This window comes from Micropterus salmoides, unplaced genomic scaffold (genome assembly GCF_014851395.1).
Source record: "Micropterus salmoides isolate LMB-PRFRI ecotype aquatic unplaced genomic scaffold, ASM1485139v1 Ms_hic_scaffold_17, whole genome shotgun sequence".
NCBI classification, from domain to species: Eukaryota; Metazoa; Chordata; class Actinopteri; order Centrarchiformes; family Centrarchidae; genus Micropterus; species Micropterus salmoides.
Window position 1 is genome coordinate 6,195,797 of NW_024040817.1, and position 19,510 is coordinate 6,215,306.

At 45.9% G+C, this 19,510-nt stretch overlaps 1 protein-coding gene across 12 annotated transcripts in view; it reads left to right on the forward strand.

The window, feature by feature from the left end:
* Nucleotides 1–19,510, forward strand: part of LOC119906953 (regulating synaptic membrane exocytosis protein 2-like) — a 110,043-nt gene that overhangs the window by 58,407 nt on the left and 32,126 nt on the right. For 5 of the 12 annotated variants that reach the window (XM_038724424.1, XM_038724423.1, XM_038724428.1 and 2 more), the window contains 7 exons: nucleotides 2,679–2,702; nucleotides 3,742–3,810; nucleotides 8,003–8,138; nucleotides 15,104–15,271; nucleotides 17,209–17,318; nucleotides 18,258–18,860; nucleotides 19,051–19,092. In XM_038724424.1, the coding sequence (XP_038580352.1) occupies nucleotides 2,679–2,702; nucleotides 3,742–3,810; nucleotides 8,003–8,138; nucleotides 15,104–15,271; nucleotides 17,209–17,318; nucleotides 18,258–18,860; nucleotides 19,051–19,092 (1,152 nt within the window). The remainder of the gene's footprint in view (nucleotides 1–2,678; nucleotides 2,703–3,741; nucleotides 3,811–8,002; nucleotides 8,139–15,103; nucleotides 15,272–17,208; nucleotides 17,319–18,257; nucleotides 18,861–19,050; nucleotides 19,093–19,510) is intronic. The other 7 variants (XM_038724431.1, XM_038724432.1, XM_038724433.1 and 4 more) reach the window with 4 other exon arrangements.

The window sequence follows — 19,510 nt, forward strand, 5'->3', positions numbered from 1 at the left end:
ACACACACACTGAGGATACACACTAACACACACTGAGGATACACACTAACACACACACTGAGGATACACTAACACACACTGAGGATACACACTAACACACACTGAGGATACACACTAACACACACACTGAGGATACACTAACACACACTGAGGATACACACTAACACACACTGAGGATACACAAAACACACTGAGGATACACACTAACACACACACTGAGGATACACTAACACACACTGAGGATACACACTAACACACACACATGAGGATACACACTAACACACACTGAGGATACACACTAACACACACACTGAGGATACACTAACACACACTGAGGATACACACTAACACACATGAGGATACACACTAACACACACTGAGGATACACACTAACACACACTGAGGATACACACTAACACACACATGAGGATACACACTAACACACACTGAGGATACACACTAACACACACACAGAGGATACACACTAACACACACACTGAGGATACACACTAACACACACTGAGGATACACACTAACACACACTGAGGATACACACTAACACACACTGAGGATACACACTAACACACACACTGAGGATACACACTAACACACACACTGAGGATACACACTAACACACACTGAGGATACACACTAACACACACTGAGGATACACACTAACACACACACACTGAGGATACACACTAACACACACTGAGGATACACTAACACACATACACTGAGGATACACACTAACACACACACTGAGGATACACACTAACACACACACTGAGGATACACTAACACACACACACTGAGGATACACACTAACACACACACTGAGGATACACACTAACACACACACTGAGGATACACACTAACACACACACTGAGGACACACTAACACACACACACTGAGGATACACACTAACACACACTGAGGATACACACTAACACACACTGAGGATACACACTAACACACACTGAGGATACACACTAACACACACACTGAGGATACACTAACACACTGAGGATACACACTAACACACACTGAGGATACACTAACACACACTGAGGATACACACTAACACACACTGAGGATACACACTAACACACACTGAGGAGATACACTAACACACACTGAGGATACACACTCACACACACACACTGAGGATACACACTAACACACACTGAGGATACACACTAACACACACTGAGGATACACACTAACACACACTGAGGATACACACTAACACACACTGAGGATACACACTAACACACACTGAGGATACACACTAACACACACACTGAGGATACACACTAACACACACACTGAGGATACACTAACACACACACTGAGGATACACACTAACACACACATGAGGACACACTAACACACACATGAGGATACACACTAACACACACTGAGGATACACACTAACACACACTGAGGATACACACTAACACACACACACTGAGGATACACACTAACACACACTGAGGATACACTAACACACACACTGAGGATACACACTAACACACACACTGAGGATACACACTAACACACACACTGAGGATACACTAACACACACTGAGGATACACACTAAACACACACTGAGGATACACACTAACACACACACTGAGGATACACACTAACACACACACTGAGGATACACACTAACACACACACTGAGGATACACACTAACACACACACTGAGGATACACACTAACACACACACTGAGGATACACTAACACACACTGAGGATACACACTAACACACACTGAGGATACACACTAACACACACTGAGGATACACTAACACACACTGAGGATACACACTAACACACACTGAGGATACACACTAACACACACTGAGGATACACACTAACACACACTGAGGATACACTAACACACACTGAGGATACACACTAACACACACACACTGAGGATACACACTAACACACACTGAGGATACACACTAACACACACTGAGGATACACACTAACACACACACTGAGGATACACACTAACACACACTGAGGATACACACTAACACACACACTGAGGATACACACTAACACACACACTGAGGATACACACTAACACACACTGAGGATACACACTAACACACACAGAGGATACACACTAACACACACACTGAGGATACACACTAACACACACACTGAGGATACACACTAACACACACTGAGGATACACACTAACACACACTGAGGATACACACTAACACACACTGAGGATACACACTAACACACACTGAGGATACACACTAACACACACACTGAGGATACACACTAACACACACACTGAGGATACACACTAACACACAGACACACTGAGGATACACACTAACACACACACTGAGGATACACACTAACACACACTGAGGATACACACTAACACACACACTGAGGATACACACTAACACACACTGAGGATACACACTAACACACACTGAGGATACACACTAACACACACTGAGGATACACACTAACACACACTGAGGATACACACTAACACACACACTGAGGATACACACTAACACACAGACACACACACACAGTCCTGTTTGTTTTTTTGTCACAGTTGTTTTTTATTTAGTCTGTCGTTTTTGTGTGTTGTTGATTTTGTTTTACTTTTCTCCCATGATGCTTTGTCAGACAAAGGCCCTTACTATAACTCAGGTAATAACAGCTGTGTGTGTGTGTGTGTGTGTGTGTGTGTGTATGAAACATCTGTTTTTAGGCAATGTTGCAGATAGGCCACGCCCCCGTCAGTCACAGGTGTCTGGTATCCGTTTTAGTTTTCCAGGTTCAGCTGGTTCCACTCTGTAACTGGAAGAACTAGCTGTCTAGGGTCCTTCAAGGGTTCCAGCAGGCTATAAGAGGGTGACACAGTTCTCTGAGAATGTTCCACATATACATGAAGTGGTTCTGAGGGGTCCTTGATGGAGTTTTCCAGGTCCTTGATGGGGTTCTGTAGATCCTTAATGCTGTGGGTTGGTCAGGTTTCCATTTTCCGTTTGATTTATCGTACATGTCAAGTGGTGGTGGTGGTGGGGGGACAGGTGGAGCATGTAGTTTCTTTGTGTTCTACATATCCCAGACCTCAGTACGTTCAAGTTTCATGTCGAACCTGTTGCGTAGGGCTGGTTGTTTGTTGTTCTCTACGAACAGGCCTAAGGCCCTCAGAGTCAAGGTTGTTCCAGTGGGTGATGGTATTTGTGGTGAACAGGGGAGTCAGAACACATGACCTGTGCCCTGCGTCCATGGTTGCAGCTGTCTTCAAGGCTGATTCCAGGGTTCCTTTAAAGGGTCTTGGAAGAGTAGAAGAACCCTGGCAGAGGTTACGATGGAGATGAAGATGTTCTAATTGTCCTTTGAGAGGTTCTCTGGGGTACGTTCTTAGAGTTTTACAGGTCCTCTGTTGAATTGTTGCCAGTTGGTTGAGTGGGTTTCTGTAGTCCTTGACGTGTCCTCAATCATCTCAGAAAGGTTTCAAGGTAATCTAAGGAAATAAGAAAAGCTGTATTTTAATGTTGGTGTGTTAAATAGTTTATCTCCTTGTAGTGTGTGTTCTGTATGTTCTGTCTGTCTGTGTGTGTGTGTTGCACTGTTTGTATGTTCTGTGTGTTCTGTGTGTGTGGGATTAGTTGACCTTATTGTGGAGGATTAAGCTGGAGCTGCTTACAGGCTTAAACATCCTCTCTCTCTCTCCCTGCAGGGTCTCAGAGGATCAGTGACAATGAGTTTTCAGATTACGACTGTGAAGACGGCATCGGGGTGATTTCAGGTGAACTCCATGTCCCATCTTGCATTGCAACACTACAGCTCAGTGTTAAAACCAACAAAGTGACATTCACTTACAACCCTAACCCATCCTTAAATAAGATAATACATCTATGAACCACAGGAGTCTCTTCATTTAATGTAACATGACTGTGGCGTTCCTCACAGAACCACAGGAGTCTCTTACATAATGTAACATGACTGTGACGTTCCTCACAGAACCAAAGGAGTCTCTTACATACTGTAACATGACTGACGTTCCTCACAGAACCACAGGGGTCTCATACATAATGTAAAATGACAGAAGTTCCTAACAGAACCACAGGAGTCTCTTACATAATGTGACATGACTGTGACGTTCCTCACAGAACCAAAGGAGTCTCTTACATAATGTAACATGACTGACGTTCCTCACAGAACCACAGGGGTCTCATACATAATGTAACATGACTGTGACATTCCTCACAGAACCACAGGAGTCTCTTCATATAAAATGACATCACTGTGACGTTCCTCACAGAACCACAGGAGTCTCTTACATAATGTAACATGACTGTGACGTTTCTCACAGAACCACAGGACTCTCTTCATTTAATGTAACATGACTGTGACGTTCCTCACAAAACTACAGGAGTCTCTTACATAATGTGACATGACTGTGACGTTCCTCACAGAACCACAGGAGTCTCTTACATAATGTGACATGACTGTGACGTTCCTCACAGAACCAAAGGAGTCTCTTACATACTGTAACATGACTGACGTTCCTCACAGAACCACAGGGGTCTCTTACATACTGTAACATGACTGACGTTCCTCACAGAACCACAGGGGTCTCTTACATAATGTAAAATGAATGAAGTTCCTCACAGAACCACAGGAGTCTCTTACATAATGTGACATGACTGTGACATTCCTCACAGAACCACAGGAGTCTCTTCATTTAATGTAACATGACTGTGGTGTTCCTCACAGAACCACAGGAGTCTCTTACATAATGTAACATGACTGTGACATTCCCCACAGAACCACAGGAGTCTCTTCATATAAAGTAACATGACTGTGACGTTCCTCACAGAACCACAGGAGTCTCTTACATAATGTAACATGACTGTGACGTTCCTCACAGAACCACAGGAGTCTCTTACATAATGTAACATGACTGTGACGTTCCTCACAGGACCACGGGAGTCTCTTCATATAAAGTAACATGACGGTGACGTTCCTCACAGAACCACAGGAGTCTCCTACATAATGTAACATGACTGTGACGTTCCTCACAGGACCACAGGAGTCTCTTCATATAAAGTGACATGACTGTGACGTTCCTCACAGAACCACAGGAGTCTCCTACATAATGTAACATGACTGTGACGTTCCTCACAGGACCACAGGAGTCTCTTCATATAAAGTGACATGACTGTGACGTTCCTCACAGAACCACAGGGGTCTCTTACATAATGTAACATGACTGTGACGTTCCTCACAGAACCACAGGAGTCTCTTACATAATGTGACATGACTGTGACGTTCCTCACAGAACCACAGGGGTCTCATACATAATGTAACATGACTGTGACGTTCCTCACAGAACCAAAGGAGTCTCTTACATACTGTAACATGACTGACGTTCCTCACAGAACCACAGGGGTCTCTTACATACTGTAACATGACTGACGTTCCTCACAGAACCACAGGGGTCTCTTACATACTGTAACATGACAGAAGTTCCTCACAGAACCACAGGAGTCTCTTACATAATGTGACATGACTGTGACATTCCTCACAGAACTACAGGAGTCTCTTACATAATGTAACATGACTGTGACATTACTCACAGAACCACAGGAGTCTCTTCATGTAATGTGACATGACTGCGAGGTTCCTCACAGAACCAAAGGGGTCTATTACATAATGTAATATGACTGTGACATTCCTCACAGAACCACAGGAGTCTCTTACATGATGTAACATGACTGTGACGTTCCTCACAGAACCACAGGAGTCTCTTACATACTGTAACATGACTGACGTTCCTCACAGAACCACAGGTGTGTCTTACATAATGTAAAATGACTGTGACGTTCCTCACAGAACCACAGGAGTCTCTTCATATAAAGTGACATGACTGTGATGTTCCTCACAGAACCACCGGAGTCTCTTCATATAAAGTGACATGACTGACGTTCCTCACAGAATTACAGGGGTCTCTTACATAATGTCACATCATTGTGACGTTCCTCACAGAACCACAGGAGTCTCTTACATAATGTAACATGACTGTGACGTTCCTCACAGAACCACAGGAGTCTCTTACATAATGTGACATGACTGTGACATTCCTCACAGAACTACAGGAGTCTCTTACATAATGTAACATGACTGTGACATTACTCACAGAACCACAGGAGTCTCTTCATGTAATGTGACATGACTGCGAGGTTCCTCACAGAACCAAAGGGGTCTATTACATAATGTAATATGACTGTGACATTCCTCACAGAACCACAGGAGTCTCTTACATGATGTAACATGACTGTGACGTTCCTCACAGAACCACAGGAGTCTCTTACATACTGTAACATGACTGACGTTCCTCACAGAACCACAGGTGTGTCTTACATAATGTAAAATGACTGTGACGTTCCTCACAGAACCACAGGAGTCTCTTCATATAAAGTGACATGACTGTGATGTTCCTCACAGAACCACCGGAGTCTCTTCATATAAAGTGACATGACTGACGTTCCTCACAGAATTACAGGGGTCTCTTACATAATGTCACATCATTGTGACGTTCCTCACAGAACCACAGGAGTCTCTTACATAATGTAACATGACTGTGACGTTCCTCACAGAAACACAGGACTCTCTTCATATAAAGTGACATGACTGTGACGTTCCTCACAGAATTACAGGAGTCTCTTACATAATGTGACATGACTGTGACGTTCCTCACAGAATTACAGGGGTCTCTTACATAATGTCACATCATTGTGACGTTCCTCACAGAACCACAGGAGTCTCTTACATAATGTAACATGACTGTGACGTTCCTCACAGAACCACAGGACTCTCTTCATATAAAGTAACATGACTGTGACTTTCCTCACAGAACCACAGGAGTCTCTTACATAGTGAAAAATGACTGTGACGGTCCTCACAGAACCACAGGACTCTCTTCATATAAAGTAACATGACTGTGACGTTCCTCACAGAACCACAGGAGTCTCTTACATAATGTAACATGACTGTGACGTTCCTCACAGAACCACAGGAGTCTCTTACATAATGTGACATGACTGTGACATTCCTCACAGAACCACAAGAGTCTCTTACATAATGTAACATGACTGTGACATTCCTCACAGAACCACAGGAGTCTCTTCATATAAAGTGACATGACTGTGACGTTCCTCACAGCACTACAGGGGTCTCTTACATAATGTAAAATGACAGATGTTCCTCACAGAACCACAGGAGTCTCTTAAATAATGTGACATGACTGTGACGTTCCTCACAGAACCACAGGACTCTCTTACATAATGTAACATGACTGTGACGTTCCTCACAGAACCACAGGACTCTCTTCATATAAAGTAACATGACTGTGACTTTCCCCACACAACCACAGGAGTCTCTTACATAGTGAAAAATGACTGTGACGGTCCTCACAGAACCACAGGACTCTCTTCATATAAAGTAACATGACTGTGACGTTCCTCACAGAACCACAGGAGTCTCTTACATAATGTAACATGACTGTGACGTTCCTCACAGAACCACAGGAGTCTCTTACATAATGTGACATGACTGTGACATTCCTCACAGAACCACAAGAGTCTCTTACATAATGTGACATGACTGTGACATTCCTCACAGAACCACAGGAGTCTCTTCATATAAAGTGACATGACTGTGACGTTCCTCACAGCACTACAGGGGTCTCTTACATAATGTAAAATGACAGATGTTCCTCACAGAACCACAGGAGTCTCTTACATAGTGAAAAATGACTGTGACGTTCCGTACAGAACCACAGGAGTCTCTTACATAGTGAAAAATGACTGTGACGTTCCGTACAGAGCCACAGGAGTCTGAGATTTCACTGTGATAAATGCTGGTAAGACAGAACCCTCAGAGCCGGTTCCCTTTGGGGGTTGACGGTTCTTCCCTGCTCTGTTTCTCTGTTCCAGACTACAGACAGAATGGGCGGGACTTTCACAGCTCCACCCTCTCAGTGCCAGAGCAGGTGTTGTCGTCCAATCACTGCTCTCGATCCGATGTTGTCAGGATGAGGTCACGGTCGCCGAGCCAGCCGCCTCCTCAGAGGTAAGCAGCCGTGTGTCTTTGTGTGTTCACGATAAGATTCAGATGGTCTGAGATGAACTGAGATCAGAGGACAGAACAGGATGAAAGGAGACGAAGTCAGGTGTTAAAGGAATGATATGAGAGACGGTGAGATCAGAGTCGCCCTGACGCAGTGAGATTAGATTAGATGAGAGGTGATGAGATAATAGAACATAAAATCAAACAAAATGACAGTGAGATCAGACTGAAGAAGAAGAGACACAAAATGATATAATGAGAAGAAATGAAACCACCTGACTTGAAGCAGGATGAGGTGAGACGAGAGGAGATGATGGGAGGTTGTGTTGGGGGACACACATTAATCAGGGGGTCGGAGGGTTTAACAGTTAATTTCCTGCATTCTGGTGAATCTTTCTGATCCAGTTTATGGTGGAAATGTTTTTATTTCTGTAAAGGGAAACTCAAACTAACCCTCTAACAGAATGTAAGTCAGCTCTGCTCTCAGATCAGTTTCTCCTGTAGACCAACCTTTTTAATGTCTGCTGAGTCAGGGTTTAGTCTTCCCTCCTCTTCGTGTCTTTGTTTGGGGAAGTGACCTCTTTAAATGTGACTGTGGCTCCTTTTCACCTCAGTGAGATTAATTCATTTTAATTCAGATAGAAACTCCTGGACTGGTACCTGTGTTTCAGCAGCTTTTCTGCTCATGTTCAAACTAAAATTATAATATTACAAGAACAAAGTTGTAAGTTAACAATGAAGCCATAATATTTTAAGTCTACCTGCCCTATACTCTGCTTATGTGGTAGTATCCCCTTCACACCGTCTGAGAGACTTTCTTGGTTCCTGTCAGAACACGTGCTGCAGCATTCTGGATCAGCTGAAGAGTCTTAATGGACTTTTTCAAGCAGCCTGATAATAAGGAATTGCAGTAATCCAGCCTAGAAGTAACAAATGCATGGACTAGTTTTTCTTCACCATTTTTAGACAGGATGTTCCTGATGTTTGCAATTTTACGAAGGTAAAAAAAAGGCGGTCCTTGAAATTTGCTTAATGTGAGACTTAAACGACATGTCCTGATCAAAGATAACTCCAAGATTCCTCACAGTGGTGCTGGAGGCCAGCATTATCTTTAGATAACCAGAGGTGCTTGGGCCCCAGAACAATAACTTCAGTTTTATCTGAGTTTAACATTAGAAAATTACAGGTCATCCAGGTTTTAACTTCCTGAAGGCACATCTGGAGTTTAGCTAACTGATGAGTTTCATCTGGCTTGATTGATAGATATAATAGAGTATCATCTTCATAACAATGAAAGTTTACAGAGTGTTTTCCTGGTAATATTGCTTAAAGGCATATATAAAGTGAAGAGGATTGGTCCCAGCCAGTGGTGGAAAGTAACGAAGTACAAATACTTTGTATTAAGTAGTTTTTTTCTGTATTTGTACTTTTAGTTGTTGCAACTTTTACTTTCACTTCGCTACATTTCTAAGTCAAATAATGACTTTTTACTCCGTTACATTCTGCAGGAGACCTCATTACATTGTTATTAGCGTGAAAAGGAAGAAAAGTGTGCAGCCACCTGAGTAGAGCAGCAGTAAAACACATGTAAAATAGATAAAGCTGACCTGGTGCGAATAAACTTCGCCCAGCTGATGCAACACCGACACACACAGTGATAGTAATCAAGTCACTTTCGCGCAGAGCTGACAGGGCCCCACCTCACTTTCCTGTCAAAGGTGAAAGCGAGTGTTGAGACTTTGACAACTTTGATGAGAAGATGAATTGGTACTATCCTGCTGGCACGAGAAGAGAAAAAAACTGAGCAGCAGTGAGTTAAACTTGAGTCTGATGTCAGCAGATAACAGTGATGTTAATGTGCAGCTGTAGTGAATCTCTCTACTCTCTGTCCTGCTAACCAGCTGTGCAGCGCATCTCTGGTCTGTCTGTGTCTTGGTTTGACTGTGACTGAACAATGTTAGAGTGAAATACAACTATTTGTTATATTTGATAAACACCAACAGGCCACAGTGTTTATAAACTGCAGCTCAGAAAAGATAACCATGTTGTGTGAGGAAATGGGTTCAGTCTCTGGATATCGGTAGGGACAGTTCAGTCTCTGGATATCGGTAGAGACAGTTAAGTCCCTGGATATCGGTAGGGACATCAGAATCTCTGGATATCGGTAGAGACAGTTCAGTCTCTGGATATCAGTAAGGACAGCCGAGTCTCTGGATATCGGTAGAGATAGTTTGGTCTCTGGATATCAGTAGAGACAGTTCAGTCTCTGGATATCGGTAGTGACATCACATTCTCTGGATATCGGTAGAGACAGTTCAGTCTTTGGATATCAGTAAGGACAGCCGAGTCTCTGGACATCGGTAGAGATAGTTCAGTCTCTGGATATCAGTAAGGACAGCCGAGTCTCTGGATATCGGTAGAGATAGTTCAGTCTCTGGATATCAGTAGAGACAGTTCAGTCTCTGGATATCGGTAGTGACATCACATTCTCTGGATATTGGTAGAGACAGTTCAGTCTCTGGATATCGGTAGGGACATTACATTCTCTGGATATCGGTAGGGACAGCAAAATCTCTGGATATCAGTAGAGACAGTTCAGTCTCTGGATATCGGTAGAGACAGCCGAGTCTCTGGATATCGGTAGAGATAGTTCAGTCTCTGGATATCAGTAGAGACAGTTCAGTCTCTGGATATCGGTAGTGACATCACATTCTCTGGATATCGGTAGAGACAGTTCAATCTCTGGATATTGGTAGGGACATCGAAATCTCTGGATATCGGTAGGGACAGCAGAGTCTCTGGATATTGGTAGAGACAGTTCAGTCTCTGGATATCGGTAGGGACATTACATTCTCTGGATATCGGTAGGGACAGCAAAATCTCTGGATATCAGTAGAGACAGTTCAGTCTCTGGATATCGGTAGAGACAGCCGAGTCTCTGGATATCGGTAGAGACAGTTCAGTCTCTGGATATCAGTAGAGACAGTTCAGTCTCTGGATATCAGTAAGGACAGCTGAGTCTCTGCATATTGGTGGGGACAGCCGAGTCTCTGGATATCAGTAGAGACAGTTCAGTCTCTGGATATCAGTAGAAACAGTTCAGTCTCTGGATATCAGTAGAGACAGTTAAGTCTCTGGATATTGGTAGGGACATGGCAGTCTCTGGATATTGGTAGGGACATCGGAGTCTTTGGATATTGGTAGGGACAGCCGAGTCTCTGGATATCGGTAGAGATAGTTCAGTCTCTGGATATCAGTAGAGACAGTTCAGTCTCTGGATATCGGTAGAGACATCGGAGTCTTTGGATATTGGTAGGGACATCGGAATCTCTGGATATCGGTAGGGACAGCAGAGTCTCTGGATATCGGTAGGGACAGTTCAGTCTCTGGATATCTGTAGGGACAGCACAGTCTCTGGATATTGGTAGAGACCGTTCAGTCTCTGGATATTGGTAGGGACAGCAGAGTCTCTGGATATTGGTAGGGACAGCAAAATCTCTGGATATCAGTAGAGACATTTCAGTCTCTGGATATCGGTAGAGACAGTTCAGTCTGTGGATATCAGTAGAGACAGTTCAGTCTCTGGATATCAGTAGAGACAGTTCAGTCTCTGGATATCGGTAGAGACAGTTCAGTCTCTGGATATCAGTAAGGACAGCCGAGTCTCTGCATATTGGTAGGGACAGCCGAGTCTCTGGATATTGGTAGAGATAGTTCAGTCTCTGGATATCAGTAGAGACAGTTCAGTCTCTGGATATTGGTAGGGACATCGAAATCTCTGGATATCGGTAGGGACAGCAGAGTCTCTGGATATTGGTAGAGACAGTTCAGTCTCTGGATATCGGTAGTGACATCACATTCTCTGGATATCGGTAGAGACAGTTCAGTCTCTGGATATTGGTAGGGACATCGAAATCTCTGGATATCGGTAGGGACAGCAGAGTCTCTGGATATTGGTAGAGACAGTTCAGTCTCTGGATATCGGTAGGGACATCACATTCTCTGGATATCGGTAGGGACAGCAAAATCTCTGGATATCAGTAGAGACAGTTCAGTCTCTGGATATTGGTAGGGACAGCCGAGTCTCTGGATATCGGTAGAGATAGTTCAGTCTCTGGATATCAGTAGAGACAGTTCAGTCTCTGGATATCGGTAGAGACATCGGAGTCTTTGGATATTGGTAGGGACATCGGAATCTCTGGATATCGGTAGGGACAGCAGAGTCTCTGGATATCGGTAGAGACAGTTTAGTCTCTGGATATCTGTAGGGACATCACATTCTCTGGATATCGATAGAGACAGTTCAGTCTCTGGATATTAGTAGGGACATCGGAGTCTCTGGATATTGGTAGGGACAGCAAAATCTCTGGATATCAGTAGAGACAGTTCAGTCTCTGGATATCGGTAGAGACAGTTCAGTCTCTGGATATTGGTAGGGACAGTTCAGTCTCTGGATATCAGTAGAGACATTTCAGTCTCTGGATATCGGTAGGGACAGTTCTGTCTGTGGATATCAGTAGAGACAGTTCAGTCTCTGGATATCAGTAAGGACAGCTGAGTCTCTGCATATTGGTGGGGACAGCCGAGTCTCTGGATATCGGTAGAGATAGTTCAGTCTCTGGATATCAGTAGAGACAGTTCAGTCTCTGGATATCGGTAGAGACATCGGAGTCTTTGGATATTGGTAGGGACATCGGAATCTCTAGATATCGGTAGGGACAGCAGAGTCTCTGGATATCGGTAGAGACAGTTTAGTCTCTGGATATCTGTAGGGACATCACATTCTCTGGATATCGGTAGAGACAGTTCAGTCTCTGGATATTAGTAGGGACATCGGAGTCTCTGGATATTGGTAGGGACAGCAAAATCTCTGGATATCAGTAGAGACAGTTCAGTCTCTGGATATCGGTAGAGACCGTTAAGTCCGTGGATATTGGTAGGGACAGCAGAGTCTCTGCTGTGATCAGGACGAGATGAGGTTACTGGGTTCTGGAGAGGCGACTGTGGCTCAGGAGATAGAGCAGGTTGCCCGTTAATTGGCTCCTCCAGGCTGCATGTCGAGGTGTCCTTGGGCAAGATACTGAACCCTGAATTGCTCCTGGTGGCTGTTCCACCAGTGTATGAATGTGTGTGAATGCAGATGTGTAGTGTAAAAGCACTTTGGTGGTTGAAAAGACTAGAAGGGCGCCATACAGGCGCATTTAAAGTTGGTTTAACCCCCAGCCCCCCCCGGCCTCTGACTTCTGGTTTCTAGCGGTAGCCCTCTGTTCCCATTGTACCGGGAGGACGCCGTGCGGCTGCTGCGAGGCTCCAAACTGAGCCGGGCGTACTCCGATGCCGGCCAGTACGGCAGCCTGGAAAGGTAACTATGGCAAGACACCAGGATCACCTGGACACCGGCCAATCAGCACACAGTCTGCAGTACTGATTGTATATCTTGAAACAGTACTGGCAGTAGTATTGGTTTAAGTATTGGTTGATGTACTAGTGGAACTGAACTGTGTTTTAGTTCTGGCTGTGCTACTAGTCATACAACATATTTTAGTACCAATCGTAGTACTGCCATATCTACTTATAGTTATAGTATGTTATAGTAGTTATACTATGTCATGTCAGCTTTAGTAGTGTTTATTACTTGTTGTACCACTGGTTTTAGTACTGTAGTATTAGTTGTAGAACTGAAATCAACACTACTACCCTATTGGTACTAGTGTTTTAGTACTGGTCACATTGTTGTAGAACTAGTTGTAGTCTAGGTTATACCACTGCTTGTAGTACAGGTTTTAGTAATGGTTGTAGTCCCGCTCGTAGTACTAGGTGTTGTACGGTTTGTAGTACTGGTTTGTCTGACTGCATGTCTCTGTGTATTTAGGAGTCCACTGAGGAGAATGTCTGTTGCCAATTCTCTGGACTCCCACGACAGGTACTGCAACCGTAGTAGTAATAATCTCAGTGGTAGTACTCAGAGAACTAGTAGTTGCAGGATAGAACTCTTCACCGTCTCATTTACATGTGTGTTTTTCTGTGTGGAAGATATTTTAACGGGCCTAACCAAACTCCCTGGACAACCCACATGATTAATGGGAGCTGTGAGGACTACAGGTAAGCACAGGGGCTTATGGGTAATGTAGGGATAGAGGACCAATCATAAAATATGCCAGTTAGCACTCAGGGAGATTTACTTCCTGTTAGTTGTTGATCTGTCAGTTGGGGGTCAGAGTTCGAAGGGGTGTAGTCAGGTAGTACAGGTGACACACCTGTAAGACTCGTCAGGTAGGAACCACCTGACGGTGCAGGTCAAAGTTCAGTCAGCATTTGGTATTCATCCTGTTCTGGAGTTCTTACGTGTTTCTGTTCTTCAGTCAGGACTTCATTCCTGACTTCCCCTACGAACCCGACGCCTATGACGAGGAACTTCTGAGGTAAACGGACAGTTTGCAGGATGTAGGTTCAGAGGCCAGTAGTCCTTCACGTCCTCCTTCATCCCTTCATCCAAACTAGAGGCTTTTCTCAGTGCGTCCAGTTTAAATTTGTGTCCAAACTGGGACCGATCTTGTGATGTCACCACCTGAGTGGACTGAGTAAACGCACCTGGCCACACCATGATGAAACCTTTGGTTCAGAGTCGGTGTACAGGTGCGTTCACTCACCAGCTGAGCTCATGATGTCAGAACACAAAGTGATGGTTCTGCGTTCTGTGTTGAGAAAGGCCTTAGAACTTCCCTCATTCCTCTCTCAGCATGTCTTGCTGAGCTCTCTCACTGAGGCCTTATGGGAAATGTAGTGCCACCAGGCTTTCTTCAGTTCTTCTGTGGTGTTTCTCCGTCCTTCAGTGCCTTAAACTTCCTGTTCAGCTGCCTCGCAGGTACGACCGGCCGACAGTCGTCACGGTGATGTGACTAACTGACCCCGCAGGTGCAGTGGTTGTCACAGTGACGGTGGTTGACGGTTGTCGTGGTGATGTGCAGGTGCAGTCGGGGGACGGACCGACGGGATTATTACAGTCGCTCTCGCTCAGCTGACCACCGAGCGATGGCGGACCGACCAGTCTACACACGCTCCCACTCCACTGACCGGACTGACTCCGCCCACCTGATGTCTGGACGCTCCGCCCCCCCCTTACCTGCCCTGACCAGGTGACCCACAGGCGACCACTCAGAAACCAGCTCCGCCTTCATGATATTTGCTGGCTGGTTCTGATCAGAGATGCATGATGTCTGCCTGAACATTGGCCACACCCATTTTCTTCTACCCCCTCCCACCGGCTTCCTGTGACATCACAGTGACATCACACCTGTTGTCTTTTTATATCGTGCTGGGTTTACATTCTTTAATTAACCCTTATTTTCCTTTTTGCACGTTTTGTTGCTTGTTTGTTGTTTCCTGAGTTGCAGTAGTCCCTGACCTTCTGAAGAGATTTACTTTTCTTTCTGAAAACAGATTTTTAAGTTTCCTCCAGATAAGCCTTGGTAGTGGAGTTGTGTCCTGCTGTGAACTCCGGCTGAAGCCAAACCTCCTCTGGTCCTGCAGACTTTGGTCTGTAGTGTTCATCTGTTCTCAGTCCAGTCAGAGAAAAATCTGTTCCTGCTCACGCAAGTTTGTTTTATTCAAATAGCACCGATTCAGAGAGAGCAGGAGGGAACACAAAGCAGCACAAGGCAAGTTCCACACAGAGACATAAAACGCTGGTAACGGTGGAAATAATACGAACACCGATACAGAAGGTAGCAGTAATGATGAGCAACTGTAGCAGCCACAGCTCCAGACCCTACAGCTCCAGACCCCACAGCTCCAGACCCTACAGCTCCAGACCCCACAGCTCCAGACCCTACAGCTCCAGACCCCACAGCTCCAGACCCTACAGCTCCAGACCCCACAGCTCCAGACCCCACAGCTCCAGACCCTACAGCTCCAGACTCCACAGCTCCAGACCCCACAGCTCCAGACCCTACAGCTCCAGACCCTACAGCTCCAGACCCCACAGCTCCAGACCCCACAGCTCCAGACTCCACAGCTCCAGACTCCACAGCTCCAGAGCCAGAAACACCTGCAGGAAGTGATAGGAGGAGAGAGGAGAGGGACGAGAAAGCACAAGACTACCAGAAAGGGGAGAAGTTGTGTTAGTAACATGCAATAATGGGATGAGGTTGCATACAGAGGGAGAGAAAGTAGAGGAGAGAGGAGCTCAGTGCATCATGGGAAATCCCCCGGCAGTCTAGGCCTATAGCAGCATAACTAAGGGATGGTTCAGGACTCACCTGAGCCAGCCCTAACTATAAGCTTTATCAAAGAGGAAAGTCTTAAGCCTACTCTTAAATGTGGAGATGGTGTCTGCCTCCTGAACCCAAACTGGAACCTGGTTCCACAGGAGAGGAGCTTGATAGCTGAACGCTCTGGCTCCTAGTCTACTTTTGGAGACTCTAGGAACCACAAGTAACCCTGCATTCTGGGAGCGCAGTGCTCTATAGTGTAAAAGCGCTTTGAGAAAGGTGCTGTACAGTCCATTTACCATTTACAGAAGTACCCTTTAAATCATTATTAAAGGTACCGCACTGATTCCTCGTCCTTGGAGTCTGTAAAGTCTGTAACTGCTAGGAAATCTGGACATTTGGATTCAGCCTGACTGCAGCAGGACACAACTCACAACTTCCTCAAACAGGAAGTAAACACAGGTTCTGATTGGCTGAGGTCAGTGTCAGCTGACCTGTGTCCTGGAACACGTCTGAATGAGTTGGAGTGACTTGAACAGATTTCTCATGTTGCAGCTGCTGAGTGAAGATTCTTTGTGCCAAAATACCTGTTGATCAAACTTTTCACTTCCAACACCTGAGGCGATCAAATCAATGCCTGTAACCATGGAGACAGTGTCCTGCGATCAGTGCATTGATTGGCTGATTGATTGAAGGCAACTCTTCAGTGTTTTCACTGTTAGCTAACACAGCGTAGCATAGCCTCCCTAAAACACACATAAACCAAAGCCTTAATCTTCTATCAGCAATGACCGCGACCACTGTGACCTCTGACCTTTGATCTTTACTCCTGTTAGACTGACTCCTGCGTTTTGATCCAACAGGGCGAACCCACGAGGCGGAACGACCCAGACGAGCCCACCAGGAACGCCGGTCTGCAGCCGCCGCGGACGCCAGCTGCCCATCATACCGCCCAAAGGAGCGCCGGACAGAAGTACGTGTGACGCTGCCAACCAGCCAACCAGCTGTGTTCACATGCTGCTGCTCACAGTAGATGTGCTGCTTATTAGCACTTATTACAAACCTGTTACATAACATTTCACTCAGAAACCAAGCTGCACACACGCAGACACAAACTGAATTACATAAAATATGATTTAAAAGAACTTTCGGAGTTTGTCAGCTGGTCCTCCAGACAGGAGAACAGGTTCCTGCCTGACGACCTCAGCAGGTTCATAAGGACACTGATTCAGAAAAAAGGGTTAGTCCTTGTAAGACAGGCCAGGTCGTCCCATCCTGGTAGATTAGTCCACATGAATTGGAAACCCCCCCGCCTGACTGAAGCTTAAGGAGCCAATCTTTAATCTCAGCTAACTCTGAGGCCAGTGTGTCCACTTTCGCCGGACACTGTGCTGTAGGAGCTGCTGTCCTTCGCATGAGACCTTAAACCGAGGTCCGGACTCACTGTGGTCATTAAAGGTCCCATGGCACTTCTCGTCTTATTGAACTTTTCCCTGGCATTTGACACGCTTGCCGATCACTGCCGGTACAAACACAAAGGCAGAACACTTACCTCGCCGGTCTAGCTTCAGAGCTGGAGCCAGGAGTTAGGAGTATAGCATTGATTGTCTGACCGCAGCCCTTGGAGAACAAAACCTCCCAGCATCCAGTTGCGGGACTTCTAGTGCAGCAGATTACCTGCTGGAAGGGAAATCTTTCATGAAGACGTGGGCTTATGTACGCCAGGTCCTACGTCGTACTGGCGCTCAGGAAGAATGAAACGGAAAAATAGTTTGAACAAGTAAGGGCAGAAGTAGAAATGGGATTGGTTAGTTGTTAAACAGTTTCTGTGTCTTCATCACCTCATAGTTTGTCTGTTTTCATTGATCATCTTTTCTTTTTCATTTCTCTAAAATCTTTTCATGTCTATCAGTTTTGGCCACGCCCACGACAGGAGCACCAACTGCAACTGTAGCTCCTCCCACTCTATTTAATCAAGCCCCTCCCCCTGTCCACAAGCAAGCCCCTCCCCCCGTCAATAATCAACAGCCTCCTCTTATACGAATCCAAGCCCCTCCTCCTCCTGGACCAGCCCAACCCCACCCTGCACCTGCACCTGTAGCAGCGCCTGCGCCAGTTCCTGCCCAGGTCTATGCCCCGCCCCCAGCTCCAGCACCAGCACCAGGCCCAGCTCCTGTCAAAGTCCAAGCCCCGCCCCCAGCCACTGCTCCAGCCCAGGCCCCAGCTCCTGTCCTCGTCCACCCACCTCCTGCACCCCTACCTGTAGCAGCACCTGCACCAGCTCCTGTCCAAGCCCCGACCCAAGCCCCAACTCCAGCTCCGGTACCTGCACCAGCAGCGGCCCAAGACCAGCCCTATGTACCCGCACCTACTCCAGCCTCACCCCCGGCTGCTGCCCTACCCCCAGCTCCTGTAGTCCAATCTTCTGAACCCACCCTCCCCCCTGTACCTGCTCCAACACCTGTCCCGACACCTTCCCCTGCCCCCTCACCTGCCCCGCCTCCACAGACTCCAGGTGTGTACATCACAGGTTTGAAGTGTGTAGTCCAGTCAGTGTAGACCGGTAGATCCAGTAGGACCACTAGCTGGTGACTGTGCAGTCAGATCTGTGTGTCAGACGTTCTCCATCGTCACTCTTCATTCATCCCTATGTTCATCTCTGTTGCATCATGCTGATGTCATCACATCCCACCTGTCCGTGTCAGAGCCCGACAGACGCTCAGCAACCCCTGGCGGGACCAGAAAAGGCAAGTCAGAACTCAAGTGGCTCTGATGATGCGTTCAGGTGATCCTTGTAAACTCATAAACCAGGTGTTGTTGTGCAGGTGTGTGTAGATGTGTTGATGGTGAGTACTGGGATTTGAGTCTGTGGTCCTGCTGGTTTAAATGGTTTGATATCAGAAGGATCACCTGAACAGTTCAGTCTGTCATTGTAGTCTGACCAATCATGTCTCTCTCTGCCATGATGCAGAGGTCACATGGGAGGACCAACAGAAGAAAACAGCCAATGGTATGGTACCACCTGTTAGGCACCCCCACACCCCCAGACAGTTAGCTCCTCCTCCTGTAGAACATTCAGCCATGTGACACGTTAGTCACCAGAGTCTGTGATGAGACGTGGTCAGAGGCAGCAGAGACGTTAGCTTTGGATTTCCTGTCTCTGCC